We start from the raw sequence: 20,000 nt of genomic DNA, 5'->3' as shown, positions 1-20,000 counted from the left end.
AGGCAGAAGCTGAAGGAGGATGAAGGAGCTGCACACCTACAGCCTGGAGGAACCACAGCTTCTCCTCCTCCTCCTTTTCTTCTTCTTCTTCTTCTTCTTCTTCTTCCCTCCAAAGGCCACTCGTCTGTTTTAGGAAAGTCTCTCTGCCTCCACGCTGCTCAGCCTGCAGAAGCTCAGATGTTGTTCCTGTCAGAGGTCTTGTTGCTGACTCAGAGCATGGCTGTGATTGGCTGCTGCAGGTGCCAACTTCCCTCCTGGCGTCCAGGGCTGCTCGGCTCCACTGCTTGTGAGGTTGTAACCTGGCAGCCGCGGTGGTGATGATGATGATGATGATGATGATGATGATGATGATGATGGAGAAGGTCCCTTCCTCACAAGGCCACTTTCTGGCTCCGCCCCCTGCCTGCTATCCTCCCGGCTGTCGTTGACACCACCGCCACTTCCTGTTGGGCCTGAGGGAGGATCTCTGAGCTGTGGCCCACTCTCCCAACCCCCCCTTCTCTCTGCTGGCCTCCCTTTTATCTGAGGTGTCTCACCTTTCATCTTCATCTCTGTCACCCAGGCTCCTCCCCCTTTCCCATCAGCCCCTCCCACTCCTCCTCTTCATTTATTGGACGTTATTGTCCTCAATTTGATATGAGTTCTCCTCCTCCTCCTCTTTCTCTTTTTGCAGCTCCTGCTAAAGCTCCTTCACTTCTATCATGGAAACGGATACTATTCAGAAACGTTTTTTAGTTTGTCTTCGCAGAAAATCTTGAAAAGAAATGGCAGATAAAATAGGAACAAAACTAAACACATGAAAGTGATTCGAACCAAACAATCCTACGAATCAACAGTCGCTGCTGATTGGCTCCCACAGCTCCAACCCGTGAGTGCAATGAAAATAAATCTGTCACGTGACCTGGCCCAGCTGTTTGGAGCAGCATATTTCCATTTCCTGTCCGGTTTGATTAAATTAAAGCTGACTTGGGGTCGTTTGATCAGAACCAATAGGGTGAAGCCTCCCGGAGAACCTGCTTCTTCTTCTGGACCGTGTGTGTGAATCTGAGGAGGCGGAGGAGGAGGAGGAGTAGGAGGAAGAGCAGGAGGAAGAGAAGGAGTTTTTCTTCTCTGGTGGTGGAGCAGAACTAGTGTTTCTTCTTGTGCTTCTTCAGTTTCTTCCTCTGCCTTCAAAAGGTCTTGGAAATCGTTGAATTTGTGCTCAGAAAGTGTTGCACAGATGCATCGAGGGCCCTTTAATGCTCGGCTCACATTCATCTCTCTGCTCTGATGTAGGAGGCCAGCTGTGTGTGTGTGTGTGTGTGTGTGTGTGTGTGTGTGTGTGTGTGTGTGTGTGTGTGTGTGTGTGTGTGTGTGTGTGTGTGTGTGTCTCTGGGTCGATGGCGGCCCGTGTCGGCGCCGCAGCGTTAGATAACGTTTTATTTGATGGTGCTGGATGGCTGACACTCCTCACCTCTCGCTCGCCCAGGCCTCTCCTGCCTCTCCAGCCCACACACACTCCCGTGGAGAAAGCAAAGGCACACAGACATCCACCCACTGACTCACACACACACTCACATTCGCTGCCTGCCTGCCTGCCTGCCTGCCTGGGTCCGTCCTCTGGAGGATTCTGCCAGTTGTTGATGTTATTGAGCTGGTTATCACATTACAGCTGCAGCAGATCTCAGCTCTGCTGCCTCCTCAAGAAGAACAAGGAGAGGAAGAAGCAGGAGGCTGGACAAGGATGTGTTGAAATGTTTGGGTGTTTTGTTGTTAGTGTTATTGTTTGCGTGATGCTCCTTTTGTCCACATTATTAAACTCCTGTTGCTCCCTTGTCAAGCCCATCAGCTGGAGAAAAATTCAGTTCTCAGGGAGTTTCTGGGTTTCTGAACCAAAAGGTTTTGACTCGATGTGAACATGGCTCTGTCTGTAGCTTCTGAACTGGACCAGAATGGATCTGAATGGGTTTGAACTGGACCGGAACAGCTCTGAACGGGTCTTAATGGGTCTGAAGAAGTTTTTACTGGATCAGGACAGATGTGAATGGGTCTGAACTGGTCTGAACTGGATCAGAACACGTCTGAACTGGCCTGAACTGGTCTGAACTGGATCAGAACATGTCTGAACTGGCCTGAACTGGTCTGAACTGGATCAGAACAGGTCTAATCACCTGAAGCTGATCTGAAAGCAGTCTTTAAAAGTTTGCCAGTGTCTTTAGTTCCCACCTCTATCATCCAAAAGCCAGTCAGCATCTTGATGGTAAATGATGATTGATTGGCCGGTGGACTCTGAGATTGACTTTCTGGGATGTATATCAGAATTTGGCTAAGCCAAATTAGGATCTGAGTGTTCCGGTCTGTGCTACTAATGTATCACAGTTGGATAGAACCTGGAGCCTCGAGAGTCTTCCTTCCTCGGCTCTCGGAGCTGATGAGCAGAGTGGTGTGGAAGGTTTTGTGTGTAATTGTCTTGTGTTGCGTTGCGCTGCGTCGGCAGTTTGACCTCTGAGCCTCTGAAGCCTCTCTGACAGTTAATCCAACCTCCTCCTCCTCCTCTCCGCCATCGCCGCCATTTGACTTTCACCACGCAGTAAAGTCCTTTTCTTGGTTAGTTTTGCTCCTCTGGTGACAAAGAAGAAGAAAGAGCAGATTAAAGAAAGAAAGAAAGAAAGAAAGAAAAAAGCACAAAGTCAGAAGTGGTGAAAAGTTTTTTCCGCTTCTCGCTCACACAGCAAGAAGAACCTAATCCACAGATTGTGTTATTTCTCTCCTTGGTGCTTTTTTTCCTCATCCGATCCTGAGAAGTGCTGCACTCTCCAATCCTCCGTCTCTCCTCTCGCTTCTTACTAAAATAAATAATTATAATATGTCTAAAAATAATACATAGAAACCCTGCTGACAAGAGACACTTTTAGCACCTCCACCACCAAAAGTGTCTCTGCGACCCTGACTCACGGACCCTGAGCATTGTGACCTCCTGACCCTGAGGTGACCTCGAGATTATGGGGCCCAACGGCCCAGCGTTGGACCACGCACTCTGTTCTGATGGTGCGTTAAAATGATTCTGGATTACTGAGCCGCTGCGTCGGCCTTTTCCTCCTCACTGCTCCTTAGCGTAATGCAGCAAAAGGAGCTTAATGCTTCCAGCCTGTGGCCTGGGCTAGCATCTGTTGTCACAGACACACACACACACACACACACACACACACCTGTTGTGACTCCAGAGGAATTGTCCTCTGTGGAAATCCTTCCTTATTGCCCACCTACTCTCTCACTCTCTCTCTCTCTCTCTCTCTCCGTCTCTCTCTCTCACGCACTCACACTAACACACACACAGACACACACACACACACACATACGTCCCCTCCATGCATATAAACAGGGCTTTGTGAGCCTCCAGCATGCGTCCAACTGTCTGGGTGTGTGTGTGTGTGTGTGTGTGTGTGTGTGTGTGTGTGTCGTCAGGGGTGCGTGGGGCTAGAGGGCTTATGAAGGGTCCCCTCTGCCCCACCTGTAGCCTGTCAGCTGTTGTAAGCCTGTTGAAACGTCAGCTGTTTCTGAGGAGAAGTGTGTGTGTGTGTGTGTGTGTGTGTGTGTGTGTGTGTGTGTGTGTGTGTGTGTGTTAGTCAATGTCAGGGAGCTGGAGGAGATTCAGGAAGGGTGGGGGAGGGGAGTCTGGGGCTGGGGTTCCTGAACGCCTCATTGCATAGTGAAGGCCTCGAGGCCTGGAGGGGTTTGTAGCCGAGTGGTGGCGGCAGCGACTGCCAGGTCTGGACTTCCTGTCGAGACTGACCCTCAAGAACCACACTGAGACGAATAAAAACATGACAAACAGACGTTGAACCAAAACAGAACAGTCCAAAGGGAATCTTCAAATAAAATCCAGCAAATTAATCATTAGTTAATTTGTGTGCAAATTAACTAAATTAACTAACACTTGACAGCACAGAGTGCTGAGTTTCATCTGATGCCTCCTGGGAGGAGGATGAGAGAGGACGGACTCTCTGGTCAGGAATATCTGGTCATGACTATCTGGTCTAGTCTTTCTGGTCTGGACTCTCGGGTCCGGACTATCTGGTCTGGACTATCTGGTTTCAGCAATCTGGTCTGGACTCTGGTCTCAAGTATTTGGTCTGGTCTCTCTGGTCTAGTCTCTCTGGTTTCGACTATCTGGTCTGGACTCTCTGGTCTTGTCTCTCGGGTCTGGTCTCTGTGGTTTGGTCTCTGGTATAGACTTGGGCTCCGGACGAAGGAGATCTGCTGCGGGAGCCTCTGGTGCTTGTTGTGTGTCCAGCTGTCCTTCACACCAGGACCTGCTAGTTGGACCAGCAGCTCCTGGACGACGAGGTTCTTCCTGCTTCTCTCCCTAAACTCAAACCAAAGTGCAGCAAAAAAGAAATTTTGCTACAGTTTTTGGCTCCAGTCGTCCCGCTGAGGCTGTTTATGTTCAGTGAGAGGGAATTAAAAAAAAAATCCACTTTGACCTTTAAACTATTTTTCCAAAAACACTTCAAGGAAGTTTTTAATAAAATAAATCTTAGACATTTACATCCCTGCATGGTTAATTCTAGACTTTTTTTTAATACCCTGAAGTGGTCAGGCAGCCTGTGTGGGAGTCACAGGTGTGTATGCTGATTTATGACTTTAATTTACTCCTCACATTAAAATATAGCGCACATTAAGGAGGAGCTGACGGCCTCAGGTCTCCTCAGGTCTCCTGACGGGGGAACCAGAGGAGCTGACGACTGCACCAAACACACCAGCACAGCGTCCAGTCTGACCACCATCAGCTGACAAAGGCCTGCAGGTGCTCCCTGCTCTGCTCACCACTCGGCTTGCACTTTGTTCTGTGGAAGAGAGGCCAGAACCCAGTGTGAACCCAGTGTGGTACAAGTGTGAACCCAGTATGAATCCAATGTGAACCCAGTGGGAACCCAGTGGGAACCCAGTGTGGAAACAGTGTGAATCCAGTGTGAACCCAGTGGGAACCCAGTGTGGAAACAGTGTGAATCCAGTGTAAGTCAAATATGGAGCTAGTGTGAAACCAGTGTGAAACCAGTGGGAACCCAGTGTAAACCCAGTGTGAACCCAGTGTGAACCCAGTGGGAACCCAGTGGGAACCCAGTGTGGAAACAGTGTGAATCCAGTGTAAGTCAAATATGGAACTAGTGTGAAGCCAGTGTGGTACAAGTGTGAACCCAGTGTGAACCCAGTGTGAGCCCAGTGTGAATCCAGTGTGATTCCACTAAGAACCCAGTGTGAAACCAGTGTGAAACCAGTGTGGCACCAGTGTGAAACCAGTGTGGCACCAGTGTGAAATGTCCTTTCATGGGTATGGAGTTGCAATGTTGGTTGACGCTCTGATTGCAAATGTTTGTTGTTGCTTTTTTTTTTTTTTTTTTTTTTTGCTAAACCACATTCAATCCCCTCATGAAATTGCAGCATTTTTGTGAGTTGTGGTGGTTGTGTTGTGAGGAGTCTGGTCGACTCGTCTTGACAGCAGTGTGGGAGCAGTTCGCTGCGGGCCGCTGGTCCCGTCGCACTGCGGCGGCGACACAATGTGTCGGTACCGGATTAAAAATGTTCTTCATCTGCCCCCTTTTACACGGCCGTCAAAAGGCAGAAGAAGAAGAAAAAGAATGTCAGCGTGTGTGTGGAGAGACTTTTTTATCTCTGACCTGAATGTCGGCGGCGGCGGTGGCAGCGTGAAGTGCACCTGAAGGCAGCGTGGCGGCCAGATTAGCGCCACCCGCGCAGCTCCACCACACTGCCGTGGCGTGTTCATCCCTGCTAGCAGTGCCACGGAAACATGGAGTATTCCTGCGTAATGTAGGTCACACACACACACACACACACACACACACACTGGCACAGCCTTTTGTCATTTCTTTTAATTTGGCCTGCCCCCAGGAGGGAGCCTCGTTTGCATAATCACCGCCGTCGACTGTCAGAACCCTTGAAAGCAGTGCGGCGCCTGTTGTGTTGTGTTCACGCAGCCATTAGCGGCCAGCACACTCGTACCCCACAACAACAAGAAGGAGCTCCTGGCTCTCGGGTAGCTGACCAGGTGATGACCTCACACAGTGGGAGGAGCCTCCTGGAGCTCAGAGTGCAGCACATGTAGAGGAGCAGGAGAGGATGGGAGGCGCTGAGACGTACGCTTCAACGTACGCTTGAATAATTCACCACAGTGTGGTGGACGCTGCTGCTGGTCGCAGCTCCTCAACTGTGGAGATTTAAAACTGAAAGTTTGCTCAATTCCTCCTCAGAAGGAGAAGGAGGCAGAGCTACAGCCACCAGTGTGTGTGTGTGTGTGTGTGTGTGTGTGTGTGTGTGTGTGTGTGTGTGTGTGTGTGTGTGTGTGTGTGTGTGTGTGTGTGTGTGTGTGTGAAATCTACAGTAGATTAGAAGACAACAAAGCAAAATGCTCCAATAGAAAAAGGTGGAAACCAAAACAGATAAGCGATGTTAGCCTGAGTTGTTGGCAACAGGAGCTAGCGGAGGAATCTGATTGGTCCGCATTGGATTTCAATCCCGTCAGGGTTCTGCAGGGATTCTCTCCTCAGATGGACATGTGAAATGATATGTTTCCGTCCACCCCCAACCACTCCCCAACACACACACACACACACACACACACACACACACACACACACTTCAGCCCAGTTCCCAGCAGCCTCTGAGGGAAACGCACTCACACTGCGGCACGCCAGCCTTTTTCTGCCTCTGACTCGGACCCGCCTGGGTGGTGGGGACCACCTCACCCACCACCCCTCCTGCTCCACCCCCCCCCCCCCCCCCCCCCCCCCGGCCCCACCCCCACATACACACATACACTTCCCCTACCCATCATGGCAAACAGGAAGCGAAGACGTGTGGCGGAAGGTGGAGCCGAGCGACACGAGACCTGAGAGCAGTGATGAAGTCTCTCCGACAGCTGAGCCTTGTGTGTGTGTGTGTGTGTGTGTGTGTGTGTGTGTGTGTGTGTGTGTGTGTGTGTGTGTGTGTGTGTGTGTGTGTGTGTGTGTGTGTGTGTGTGTGTGTGCACGCGCAGTGCTGCCTACATCCTGCAGCAGCTGTCAACATACCGTTTGTTCCACTGGACTCTCCGACTCTCACACACACACACACACATACACACACACGCACACACGCACACGCTCAGGACTGTCACCCGAGCTTCAGCTGTTCTTTGCAATGTTGACGGTGTTTAATTTGACCGGCTGCACATTCAGGTGTCGCCTGTCTCTGATTGATGAAACTCAACTGTGGTTTTCTGTGTTTCTTCGGATTCATTTCAACTTTAAAAAGAAAGTCGGACGAGTTGAGCGACGACTAGAACGACGACTCGGTACGGTGGCGTGGCGTGACGTGTCGTTCGTGCACCTTCAGGCCTGGTTGGCAGTTTATGAAGTTTGTTCCAGAAGCTTTTCCAGCACAAGTCCAGAGATGAACATTAAAAATCAACAAAAAAAAAACAGAAACTTTATTGAAAGCGACTCTGAGTCACCAGCAGGTGAAGCTGAAGTCGGATTAGCCCAGGAGCGAACAAACTTCTTGACTTGTAGGCCTCAATCGGTAGTATAATATGACAGAGGGGGGTAGCGGAGCAGCAGCAGATGGATAGAGTGTTTTGGTGAGCCGCCTCATAGGAGGAAACGATCTATCATGTAGAAAACCTGTTGCTTTAATGTCAATGGAAAATGAAGCAAAGCAAAGTTGCAACCAAATCAGTGTCATTGAAGCCCCACCAGGGTGTTTAGCTCTTTATTGAAATGACTCGGTAAACACTGGAAACATGGAGGAGATGCAGCTGTTTGATGACTGACTGACTGTTAATATCATTTCTTCAAGTTCGGCTAAAGGGCCAGATTAAAAAGCTTAACGGGCCGCATATGGCCCCCGGGCCGTAGTTTGCCCCATACCTGTAGGTGTGGGGAGTAAAACCTTCAGTGCCTTTTTAGTTCGTCGTTCTTCGAGTTAGGATCAAACTTCCTGGTGGCAGGGGGCGGGGCCATGACAGGGGGCGGGGCCATGACTGAATCGGTGGCAGTTGTTGTGGCAGCAGGCTGGGAGGGGTCATTGCGGGGAGGGGGTTGTTGGTGGGGGGTTTGGGGGTTGGACTAGGGGATAGAGAGAGAGGGGCGTCCCAGCAGAAGCAGCAGTTGTCAGTGGGCCACAGCAGCCATGCAGCCACACGTGCCGCTCTGAGCTCCAGGATTCACTCCGACTCTCCCTCCTCCCGCACACGGAATAATTCAGACAAGATCTGCGACTTGCTCGGCCGACGCGCTCCTCTGACTCTTTCGGCTGACCCGTTCAACTGATCCGGAGTCTCCTGCGAGGCCTCCAGAAGTCGATCAGACGGTAAGAGAGTCGCTCGTGACTGGACTTTTTTCTTCCAGTGGGGAAACAAAAGTTTTCAGACTCCTGACTGTCAGTGGGGGGACGGGTAGGTGAGGGGGGGAGTAAGGGTGGGTGGGAGTGTGGGGGCGGGGGGGGAGGGGTGGTGGCGCCGGTGGAGACTTTGTGGAGCAGATAGTGAGGAGTGGCAGCAGACAGAGCGTGTGGTCTGTTCCCCATCATCAGCTGACACCCCCCTCCCCCCCCCCTTCTGACCACCTCCCCAACCCCCCCCCCAACCCCCACCCCCCCGTCCTCCCCCTCGACCCCCCCCGGTGGCCGTGCAGCTCGTAACCTCACACCTGTTCTGTCCGTCACTCCTCCTCCTCCAGCGTCATTGCTCCTCTGCTGCTGCGTGTGTTTTTTTGGACCCCCACAGTCGAGGCGGCGCCACCTAGAGGTGGTAGTGTGATTTTTTTTTTTAAAAACCAATCAGCTTACAGCTGGAGTCTCTAGATCAGTGTTTTTCAACCTTTATTTGAGCCACAAAACATTTTTTTACATTGAAAAAAATGCAATGCGCATCACTAACCAGAAATATTATAAAATAAATATTAATATTTTAGCCTAATCATGACAACATAATCTCTGAATTGATTTACACTCACTTAGTGTGAAACTTGGGCCTGTTTAGAATAGAATAGAACGCCTTTAGTGATCCCACATTGGGGAGATTTGCACAACAACATAGTGCAAAAGTAGGAAAATTATATGAATTAAAACAAAAAAGAAATATTTATAGAGTAAGAAGAAAAATTAGACATTTACATAATATGGACGGTTGGATTATGATACAAGTTATATAAATATTAACAATATTGACCTTTATCAAATTGTAAGTGATTGATATTGGTGATTGTTTCGATGCACACAAACCTCCTGTCCTGACCACAAAGATTTGAAGACAAATTCTGAAACTCAATAAATATAATATATATGTAGTATAAAATATAAACCCAGTTTATTTATTTATTTATTGATCTATTGATTTATTTATGCATTCATTTTTCTTCGCTGCTCACCAACACTAACCTGTAAACAGAGGAACCCCCCCCCCACACACACACACACCCTCACGCGTTTACAACCAGCTCGTCCAATCAGGAGGCCCGACCACTGGGATGTGACGTGACGTGACAGGTGCGACGGTGCCTTAAAGTCACGGCCAGACGCCTCCTGCAGAGGTGCATTCTGGGTATTATTGTTTTCGTCTGCCTGCTGCCGCTGTCATGCCAGAGGAGACCAGCTGCCACTGTGTGTGTGTGTGTGTGTGTGTGTGTGTGTGTGTGTGTGTGTGTGCAGACTGCAGCACTGATAGCTGGACTGGCAGTGTGGGCGGGGCCTCCTGAGCCCCCCTCCGCCACCTCTCCAAAGACTCAACCCTGATTGGTTGTAGAGGGGAGGGGTGAGGGAGGGGTTCCTTGGCCAACCGCAGCTGCCGTTTCCATGGCAACCAGCTGTAAACATGTGACGGCAGCTGTGGGTGTGGTTGGAGGTCAGAGGTCACTCTGGCCGATCCAGTTGAGTCGGGTCGGGTCGGAGGCTCAGCGGACCGTGTGTGGATCCTGGCGAGTTGCTGCTGCTGAACTCTGGCATTAATTCCTTCGCCGTGAGCAGCTGCGTATTTATACTGGGAACACGGCGTCGCCTTTCAATCAGATCCGTTTCAGACCGAGAAGAAAAAAATTGAAAAATCAACGACCTTCGCAGGTGGTTTTAGCTCATGGGAGGGCAAACTACGGCCCGGGGGCCATATGCGGCCCGTTAAGAAGAGCTAAGCACCCTGGTGAGGCTTCAAAGACACTGATTTGGTTGCAACTTTGCTTTGCTTCATTTTCCATTGACATTAAAGCAACATGTTTTCTACATGATAGATTGTTTCCTCCTATGAGGCGGCTCACCAAAACACTCCATCCATCTGCTGCTGCTCCAGCTCCTCATTTTACAATGCACTGTGCCCCAGGCAACAGTTTAGCTGGTTAAGCTACTCGTGCTAACAAACGTTAACAGTCGTTTGTCGTCTCGTGTTTCCTGGCGGCCAGATATCGATCCGCCCAGAGATTCCGTCCCCGACGGAGGTCGTGACCTTGGTGGCACTTCCTGGAACCCGATGCCGGCGGCTGGAGGTGACTCCTGTGACATGTGCAGCTGTCGGGAGGGCGGATTGTGCGTATCGTTATTGCTGGATGTGATTCATTTGGCCGGCGGGGCTGGAGGAGGAGGGCAAGAAGAGGGGAGGAGGAGAGGAGACAGAGAGGAGGAGAAGGAGGAGGAGAGGAGGAGGAGGAGGAGGAGAAGGAGGAGAAGGGGGAGAGGAGGAAGAAGGTTGTTGGCTGAGATCCAAGCAATCAGAGAAAAACGGCACTCGAGATTCTTCCTGCTTCTGTTTCTCTCTGAGCAGCTGACTTGAAACTTTGGAAACAAACCAACGCATTTATCGGAAGTATCTGTTCAATTTCATTTGTTTCATAATCCACCTTCTATTCAACCCTGGGTGTCAAACTCTGACCCTTGAGCCAATTTTGTGTCATTATATTTGGCCCACAAGTTATTATACTACAAATCTCTGAATGCTCTGCTGGTATTTTGGAGTATCAATCAATATAGGATGTTGGTTGAAGGATATTATTATTATGACTTAATTGGTTAATTGTTTTTATTGATTTTTATTGACATTTTATTTATCTTGATGAGTTTTTCAAATTTGATATTCGATTTTGCATGCTTGCGATATGAAGTAATTTATTGAATAGTATGAAGCTTTGCTTGATCCTCATTATATTGAAGCAAAACATGTTTGGCTCCACTGTTCTATCTGGAGGAACATTTTGTACAATCAATTTCAATGTTGGAGCGAGATTTTTGTCCCAGTTTGACATTTTGACTCCACTGTGTGTTCGAGTTGTATTAAAGTGTGACTGAGAGCCTTCCGACCCTCTGATTGGTTGGTCACAACTCCAGCAGGATGTGGGCGGAGCCGTAACGCTGCACTGACAGCCAATGAAAACTGGCCGTTGGCAGTGTGTTGGGTGGCTGGAGGCCCTCAACCAGCGGCAGCAGGTCAAGGTCGGGGTCAAGGTCACCTGGGGTCAGCGGAACTTTGTTGTTACTTCAGTTGTGCTGCAGTTCTGCTGATGTGTGTCAACAATCTCTGCTATTTTTATTTGCTCTATTTCGGGCCGCCGCTCTGACCCACATATCTCCTGGATCTGGCGTCACACACTGATTACATCACACCTTCAACAAAAACAAGGAAAAAATAGAAAACACAGCTGTCAGCGCTGCTTGTATGGTGTAGTGTCGTGTTGGTGTTGTGTAGTGTAATGTAATGTAGTGTAGTGTTGTGTTGTCGTGGAACTCCGGACTGGAAGTCAACCCTGCGGTTGGTCCCCAAGAGGCCTCGCACCGAAATCATGTTGCTGAACGTTAAGTGAGTGAGTGAGTGAGCTAAAGATGGTCCTGGTGGCGCCCCCTAGAGTCCTGGAGGTCCAGCGGGGGTGGGGCATTCCTCCACACTCCCAGCCAGGCCTCCAGCTCCAGTGGCCCCACATCACACATGGCCGCTGCCTTCAGGCCCAGGCAGAGGTCAAAAGGTCGTGACTCGGCCACACACACAGAGAGAGAGAGAGAGAGAGAGAGAGAGAGAGAGCTCTTCATGTGTGAGTCACTGCACTGCTACTGCCTTTGAACTTCATCACAACTGGAACACAAGCACACACGCACATACGCACGCACACACACACCCCTTCACTGTGGCCCAGAGCTGCAGACTGGAAACTGGCAAACCTATTGGGCGAAAACGATATATCCCCTCCCAGTCGGCCCCCCCACTCCCTCCTCCTGTCGGTGCAAAGTCACCATCAGCAGACAGCAGCCCCTCACCAAAGCAAAACCAATGGCCTCCACCTCTGAGCCGAGCATGGCTCCGCCCTTTACGCTCAGTCACATGACACACTCGTCCACATTCCCAGTTCCATCGCGATGCACGTGAATGGAGGGTGTTCCTCCTCCTCCTCCTCCTCCTTCTCCTTCTCCTCCTTGTCCTCTGCAGCCACCGCCACTCTCAGGTGGCAAGAATGCAAACAATGCAGGGGAGCCGGTGTGGCATCCTCGCGCGTGTGTGTGTGTGTGTTCGTAGAGCTCTATTTTTCTAAGCCAATCCATTAAACGAGGACCTAGTCGCTCTCGTTCACTCATCAGCCTGCAGCAGCATTTCCTTCCTTCTTTCCTCGGTTGATCATTATTGTGATGATGATTTATCACTATTCAATACTGATGGTGTGGAAGTTATCGCTCTCCTCCCAGTGTGTGTCTGTGATGATGGTTGTGGTGTCACGTCGCAGGCTGCCCTTGTTTCACGGCTGGTTAGCCGCTCGCCTGGATTAGACACGCACTCTGCCCTCGGCTCGTCATGTCTGTGCCGCCTCCAATCAGGTCAGCGCTTGGCGGCGGCGGCAGCAGGAGAAGCACGGCGTTGAGTTGTAGGCAGACATGGCCTGGACCATAATGGTTACAGACCAGGTGGGTCCTGATGAGGGTTACCAATGCTAATACTAGCTGGTATCTGATGATTGCCACCCATGCTAACGCTAACTGGTATCTGACAAGGACCAACCATGCTAACGCTAGCTGGTATCTGATGAGTGCCACCCAAGCTACGCTAACTGGTATCTGATTGGCTAACGCCACTCTGGCACTGGTTTCCCTTTGCGAGCAGCTCACTTCCTGTCACCAGAGAACCATAGAAGTCTGTGGACTCGCTCTCGCTCTCTCTGCTCCGCCTCTATGTGGTATGACCCCCGCCTCCCCAACCGTGGGCCGCGGGCGACCGGCGGATCAGCGATGTGGCGGTGATGCCGCTAATGAAGCTGACACAGCACAGCCTCCCTCACCGCGGGGCCCCTGAGGGCCTTCTGCTCAGCGCCTGGCTCCGCCCCCTCCCCCTTCCCTCTCCCTGCACCCCCCTCCTCCTCCCCTTCCTCTTCCTCGCACACGCCTTCATCTTTCAGCCTCAGCGTGGCTCTTATTTGACAGCGCCGCTAATTCTCTGGTTGTGTATCAGAGTGTATCTGTATGTGTGTGTGTGTGTGTGTGTGTGTGTGTGTGTGTGTGTGTGTGTGTGTGTGTGTGTGTGTGTGTGTGTGTGTGTCTCGCAGCCAAAGTGGGTCACGGTGGTGGAGGGCCGCGGCCGCCGTCTGATGCCTCTGCTCTTGTTTTCCAGGAGCTGCTGCTGCTGCTGTGCTGAGGTGAAGGGGAGGCCGGCGCAGTGTGGATCATGATCTGAAGAGAGCGCCGTGCAGCAGCCAGCCCTTCCTGTCCTCCTCCTCTTCCTCCTCCTCCTCCTCCCCCCACCGTTAAAGACTCTGCACCTGTGCGTGACGGCGTCCCCAGCCGTCCAGGACGAGCCCACGGACACCGCCGTCCCTGACCTCTGACTTCTGACCTCTGACCTTCCACTTCCAGGAAACATGGGGAGGAAAAAGATTCAGATTCAGAGGATCACTGACGAACGCAACAGACAGGTGAGTGGCGACAGCAGGTGGCGCTACTGCAGCTGTGGTCCTGGACAGGTGTGAGAGCGCCCCCTGGAAAACTCTCTCCAGTAAGCAGCATGGTTAGCCCTGTGTTTACAGCCTCCTGTAAAATAAAACAACAAAAAACAATGAACCAGACTCTGCTGGACTTTGGATGAAGATGAAAAGCAGGTGGTTTCAGAGGATGGCGCCAACATCTGGCCAGGGGTGTGATCAACAACCTGGGTGAGGTATCGCTGCCCTTTGTGACATCACAGAGGGGTAGATCTCTCATTACTGTTAGTTTTAAGTAGTTGTTCCTCTACGTCCGCCAGTTATTGGAGCTCTGGTTTGTCTCTCAGTGTTTTTGTTTTTAGTTTAGCTTCTAAAAAATGTGAATCTCACAAATCACATTTTTCAGCTCAGTCATAATTCAAAAGGCTGGTTTTTTTGGTGAGGTCAACTAAACTGAGAACCACTGTGGGAAGGCGTTACTCTTCCTGGTCAGTCCAGAGCTGTCCAGAGCTACCACTAGACTACCACTACTACCACTAGAATGATTTTTCTTTCCTCTTTTTTTTTTTTTATTATTATTTTTTTTTATATAAATATATATAATATATATAATATATGTTTATTGACATTTTGAATTGGTATACAGAGTAAACATTAACATATGAACACAAACTTGAACAACCCCACCCCTCTCTCATCCAACAGTTCTTCAGAAAGAAATGAAAAGACAGGAAGGTCTTTAATAAATAGATCGAGTATATAAGAGTTAAGGAAATATGGAGATATAAGATTAAACACTCAATGCAGTAACAGGTGAAAGTAAAAAATAAGTTAAGTGAATGTTTATAGTTAAAAAAGTAAAACAAAAAAAAAAGTAATGTACAGGCAGCAAAGCGGCAGCCCCCATGTATGCAGATCAAATGTCAAGTAGTGAGATTCAAGAGTTTAAACTGAACTGTAAATCCGTGCTTTGAAGGTATTGCAAGAAAAGGCCCCAGATTTTATAGAATTCACAAAGTTTTTGTTTGATACTGTAAGTTAGCTTCTCTAAAGCCAGACACAATGATAACTCATTAAGCCAATGACTAATAGGGGGACATGATATATTCTTCTAGTACATGGCAATGAGACATTTTGAATGGGCAAGGCAAAGGTTTGTCAATTTAATTTCATGGGATTTTAAGGAAAGGTTTTCCGGACAGAGGTCTAAAATACAGAGTTTAGGGGAGATAGGAATAGGTCTGGAAATTATTTGGGAAATTATCTGTAATATTTCTTTCCAGAATGTTTGAAATTCTCAAACACTAAATAAATTTAAACCAGAATTTCTGGTTTAAATTTATTTAGTTTTACTGGAGTAATGTAGGGCCTCATGATCCAGTTATATTGTATTCATTTGAGTCTTGAGTTGATGGAGAGTTTCTGGGCCTTCTGGCTCCATCTGGCTCCATTCATTGTCAGGCACACATTCCTTTAAGTCCTCACTCCACAATCTTCTCTTCGAGTCAGAAGACTCTCTAGAATGAATTAGAAATATATTGTAAAGGGCAGAAATCTGGCCTTTGCTTGGCTGAGGCTGAATTACACACTGTCCAAACACTATTAGAGGGGGACAGTTAGATGAATGTTTTAATTTAGAGAGAACAAAACTTCGTAGTTGTAGATATTTAAAAAAGTGTGTGTGGAACGTTGAACATATCTTTATTTTCATTGAAGGACATGAGTATACCACCATCATAAAAGTCCATAATCCTTCTGACCCCTTTATGTGACCATTGCTCCAATCCTAAGACTTTTGCGCCTGGTTTGAACTCAGAGTTTCCCCAAATAGGTGCAAGGCGGGACAAAGGTGGGTTTTCATCGACAGCATTATGAGTTTCACGCCAGACTATCAAGGTGTTTCTAACAAAAGGATTTAGTGTATTTTTCTTCAAATTCTTAAGAGAATCTGGATATAAATATGAATCTAACGTCATTCCTTGTGTAGATGTTGCTTCCAGTTTAACCCAAGGTAGGTCCGGACAAGAAAACCACATGCGGACAGCTCTGAGCTGGGCAGCCCAGTAGTACCAGATTAAATTAGGGACCTTTAAGCATCCTCTATCAAATGGGAGAAATAATAATGTGAGTCTAAGTCTTGGGCGTTTACTTTTCTTCTTTCCTTTTTTTATTGAATTAAAACATTAATTCAATAAAAAATATCTTGGCGGCGTTCACGTGGTGACTTGTGGTTTCTCAGCAGCCTGACTGAGCAGTACAGCGGCGTCAGGTTTTCATGAGGGTCACGTGACCTGCGGTGACAAAAGAGCAAAGAGAGTCGTGGGTTTTTATAGAGCCGCAGGGGGAGAAAAACAAGAGCCTGGGCCCCTTGTGACATCGGCGAAGGCTGAATGATCCGTTTTTTATGTGAGTCAGCGGCTAAATGGGTCGCGGCCCATGCAGCAGGTTGACTAATGGACGGAGAGCGCAGAGGAACCTCAGGCTCCGCCCCCACACACCTCAGCAGGTCGCCTGCAGGGGGCGCTCTTTGCCGCTCGCCGCCACCAGCCGGTGTTGCAGTACTGCCGTGGGGGCAGTGTGGAGCAAGGTCACTCGAAGAATATACATAGAGTAAAGGCCATATTTCTAAGGAAGCCTGGTGTGGACAATCCAGCTTCCTGGATAGCGTGTTTCGTACGTAGAACGCTCACGTCTTCAAATAAACCAACGAAGAAGAAGGTGGACGAGGTATCCGAGTCTGTTTGCGCAGGCCACTGTAGTTGACTGGCAAGCTTGGGAGAGGGAGGGTGAGCGAATGAGCTCTGCAATCTAGAACCTGACCACTAGATCGCAGAATTTTACACATTTAAAGAGGTTAAAAATGTGGCCGTCTCATTGTTGTCGACTTTTGTGCATCTCGACTTTTGTGCATCTCAGTATTGCGTTGCTCCCTCCATGCTGTTGGCTGTGGATAAAGACAGTTCAGGTGTGTGTGTGTGTGTGTGTGTGTGTGTGTGTGTGTGTGTGTGTGTGTGTGTGTGTGTGTGTGTGTGGCTAACGAAACACGGCTCTTGAATGAAAAGGATTTGGGAGAACATGCAGGCCGTCACCCTCCCACCATCGATTGAGGCGCTGCAGAACGAAAAGCGCACACACACACACACACACACACACACACACACACACACACACACACACACACACACACACACAATCACGCCCCCTCTGTCCCTTCAGTGTGTGGTTTTTATGAAGCTGTTTGTCACTTCAGACAGAGAGAAGATGATGTGTGTGTTGTCTTTAATGTGGCTGGCAGTGTGCAGGGACTCGGTGGGCGGAGACTTAACACGGCGTGAAAGTTGCATGGCGCCCACTGCAAGTCGTGGACGACGATTCAAGTGATCTGCTTGTCGTGTTTCTCTGTGAGTTTGTTTCTAAATCTAGTTGGTAGCTTTGATTGAATGGAGCGGCAAGTCCGTCCACACACCTGGAGCACAAAGTGATGTCACAGACTCCTCCTCCTCCTCCACCGTCGAGGGTTAAGCTCCACCCGCTGGCTGCAGTACACTCTCCTGTGTCAGAGTGGAGGTTCAGGACTTAAAGGCCTGAAATTATTTCTTGAACAACTTGAATTCTTCTTCTTCTTCTTCTTTTTCTTCTTCTTCATGTTTGTGTTGCAGCAGGACGATCTTTTCTTTGTTCTTGTCATCTCAGAGGAACCCGATTGTTGATATTCCTGTATGTGTGTGTGTGTGTGTGTGTGTGTGTGTGTGTGTGTGTGTGTGTGTGTGTGTGTGTGTGTGTGTGTGTTGGGTGTCGGCAGTATGCAGATAGACGACAGTGAGATAGAGATGAAGGTGGGAGAGGGGGAGGGGTTGGTTGCCACTGGATACGACCCCGATATAATTTGATTTGTGGCGGCAGGAAGTGCTGAGGGGAGGGGGGGTGAGAACACAAGAGAGGGGGAGAGAGAAAAGAGGGCGAGGGAGGCGAGCGAGGGGTGAGGTGGGTAGAAGGTGTCACATGGCTCACAGTGTCGGGGGGGGCGGAGCCAATCAGAAGTAAAACACCAAAGCATTTTTTTTTAATCTTCAGAATCTTGCGAAGAGGCGGAGCTCCGGTGTTGAAGCCAGCCTGTCAGTCAATGACAGCGGCGCTCCACTGGTCCTGAGTGGGGAAGGGGCGGAGCTACAGCCTGTAAACAGGAAGCTGCTGCTGCCAGCCTGTAAATTGCAGGAGAAGGAAAAACTCCACTCTCCACTTCCTGCTGACTTCCAGTTCACTTCCTGCCTGGTCGTTAGACTCCGCCCACACCTCTCAGCCATGGATGTATTATAAGAACTGGATGCCGGACTGGCAATATGGCTGCATGCCGATTTTTCCCAGTGGCCACTTTAGGCACTGCAGCAAAAACATCCCATGAGCCTAAAATGAATTTTTCCCATAGACCGCAATACAAAAATGAAGGCCTTTAAAACGGCTGACAGGACGACTGTGACCTGAAACGTGATTCATCAAATCTTTCTATTGTAGATTTTTCAGTTACGGTCTTTTAGTCGTTTAAAAAAAGGATAAAGGCCAGAAAAACAGCAGAACAGAGTTTATTCCCAGCGTGACGTCACCACGTTGCTGCTGTGTCTCAGCTCGTTCTGATTGGCTGCGACCTGACCTGTCTGTCAGTGACCTTCTCTTATATCATTCTGATTGGCCAAATAGATCATGTGAGTTCCAGAGGCATGATGGGAAGTGACACTACTGCACATGCTCTGTGGGCCCATTAAATCGGAAGTCAAAAACTTTATCGGCGTCCTCGCTGGATGAACAACTGCATTGAAGTGAATGGGAGCCATCTTGGACTCTGGGGGGCTGCTCTTAGTGCCACCTGGCAGAGGGAGAAGATGCGTGATTGGACGATTCCCCTCCCCAAATACCTCCCCCCCCTCAGAACATTTTCCAAAACATTTTCAGTGGGCTCACTTTCCCAGATGGACACGTGAATAATAAGAATAATAAATCCCTCGGACGTGTGAAGCCGACTTCCATCTGGTGTTGGAGATTAATGCAACGTTTTTTTCTTCCTCCAGAAATACAAATATGAAAAAAAGCAATTTTTCCATCAGCGAGACATCACGATTCCAACAGTCTGATCAGTTCCAGCGTCTCGTCATCTTAATTGGCCTTCAGTCATATTAAAGAGGAGCTTCTACTGCTGTGTGTGTGTGTGTGTGTGTGTGTGTGTGTGTGTGTGTGTGTGTGTGTGTGTGTGTGTGTGTGTGTGTGTTTCGCATGTGTTTGTTTAATCCAAATCTCCCTGGATGGTAAATAGCAGTTGGTTCTTACAGGACGAGCCAAACGGCAAACAACAAGGGAGCTTGTGTGTGTGTGTGTGTGTGTGTGTGTGTGTGTGAAGAAAGAAACAACATGTGACAGAAGGAGAGTGTGGAAAACACACAGCGCTGCACTCAGTGTGTGTCAGAGAGGGAGAGCATGGAAAAGAGCAGGAGGGAGTGTGAAAATGACGAGGTGTGTGTGTGTGTGTGCGTGTGTGTGATTTGCTGAGTACTTGAAACGCACTCCGACAAGCCGTCACTAAGAGTGTTTCCTGAATCACAGGCAGCAGCTCCTGTTTATGCGTCTTTGCGTTGCACTTTTTGTGTTTTTGCGTGTGTGTCGCAAACTGACGAGTCTCGACCGCAGGAGGTCGCAGACGAGGAGTAAACATGTAGTAAAAAAAAAAACAGTACACAGAGTTGGTACTTCCCAAGGCTCTCAGGGTCAGGTGATCAGGTGATCAGGTGATCATGTGGTCAGCTGGGCTCAGCTAGCCGGATAGCCCGAGCCTGGGCTATCACAAGATTAGCGGGTTTTTTTTTTTTTTTTGAAGAATTTTTATTTTATCAAAATGTTTATTAGCCAGTTTGCTAAATGTCCTTTTTGTCCCAATATATGTAGAGCTGTAAATAATCCACCTGTTCATAAAATGTAAATCACCCTACAAATGATTTTATTTTTTGTTGCCTTATTTCTTTTTAATTAATCTAATTTTCCTGCTTCTTTGCACTGTGCCGTTGCTGTAATGATGCAAAGTTCCCCACTGTGGCATTAATAAAG

General features: G+C 48.9%; 1 protein-coding gene and 1 long non-coding RNA gene across 12 annotated transcripts in view; one reads left to right on the top strand and one right to left on the bottom strand.

Moving 5' to 3' along the window:
* Window positions 1-20,000, top strand: part of mef2d (myocyte enhancer factor 2d) — a 49,356-nt gene that overhangs the window by 7,829 nt on the left and 21,527 nt on the right. For all 9 annotated transcript variants that reach the window (XM_076028481.1, XM_076028479.1, XM_076028482.1 and 6 more), the window contains exon 2: window positions 13,604-13,904. In XM_076028481.1, coding sequence (XP_075884596.1) covers window positions 13,851-13,904 — 54 coding nt within the window. In that variant the 5' untranslated portion in view covers window positions 13,604-13,850. The remainder of the gene's footprint in view (window positions 1-13,603; window positions 13,905-20,000) is intronic.
* LOC142889953 (uncharacterized) overlaps window positions 1-20,000 on the bottom strand; it is a 69,463-nt gene that overhangs the window by 28,295 nt on the left and 21,168 nt on the right. The window lies entirely within an intron of this gene.

The sequence above is a fragment of the Nelusetta ayraudi genome, unplaced genomic scaffold (genome assembly GCF_046127955.1).
Source record: "Nelusetta ayraudi isolate G7.1 ecotype Tasmania unplaced genomic scaffold, CSIRO-AGI_Nayr_v1 ptg000003l, whole genome shotgun sequence".
In the NCBI taxonomy this organism is placed as follows: Eukaryota; Metazoa; Chordata; class Actinopteri; order Tetraodontiformes; family Monacanthidae; genus Nelusetta; species Nelusetta ayraudi.
Note: the sequence above shows the minus strand (reverse complement) of the source record. Positions and strands in the feature narration are given on the sequence as shown.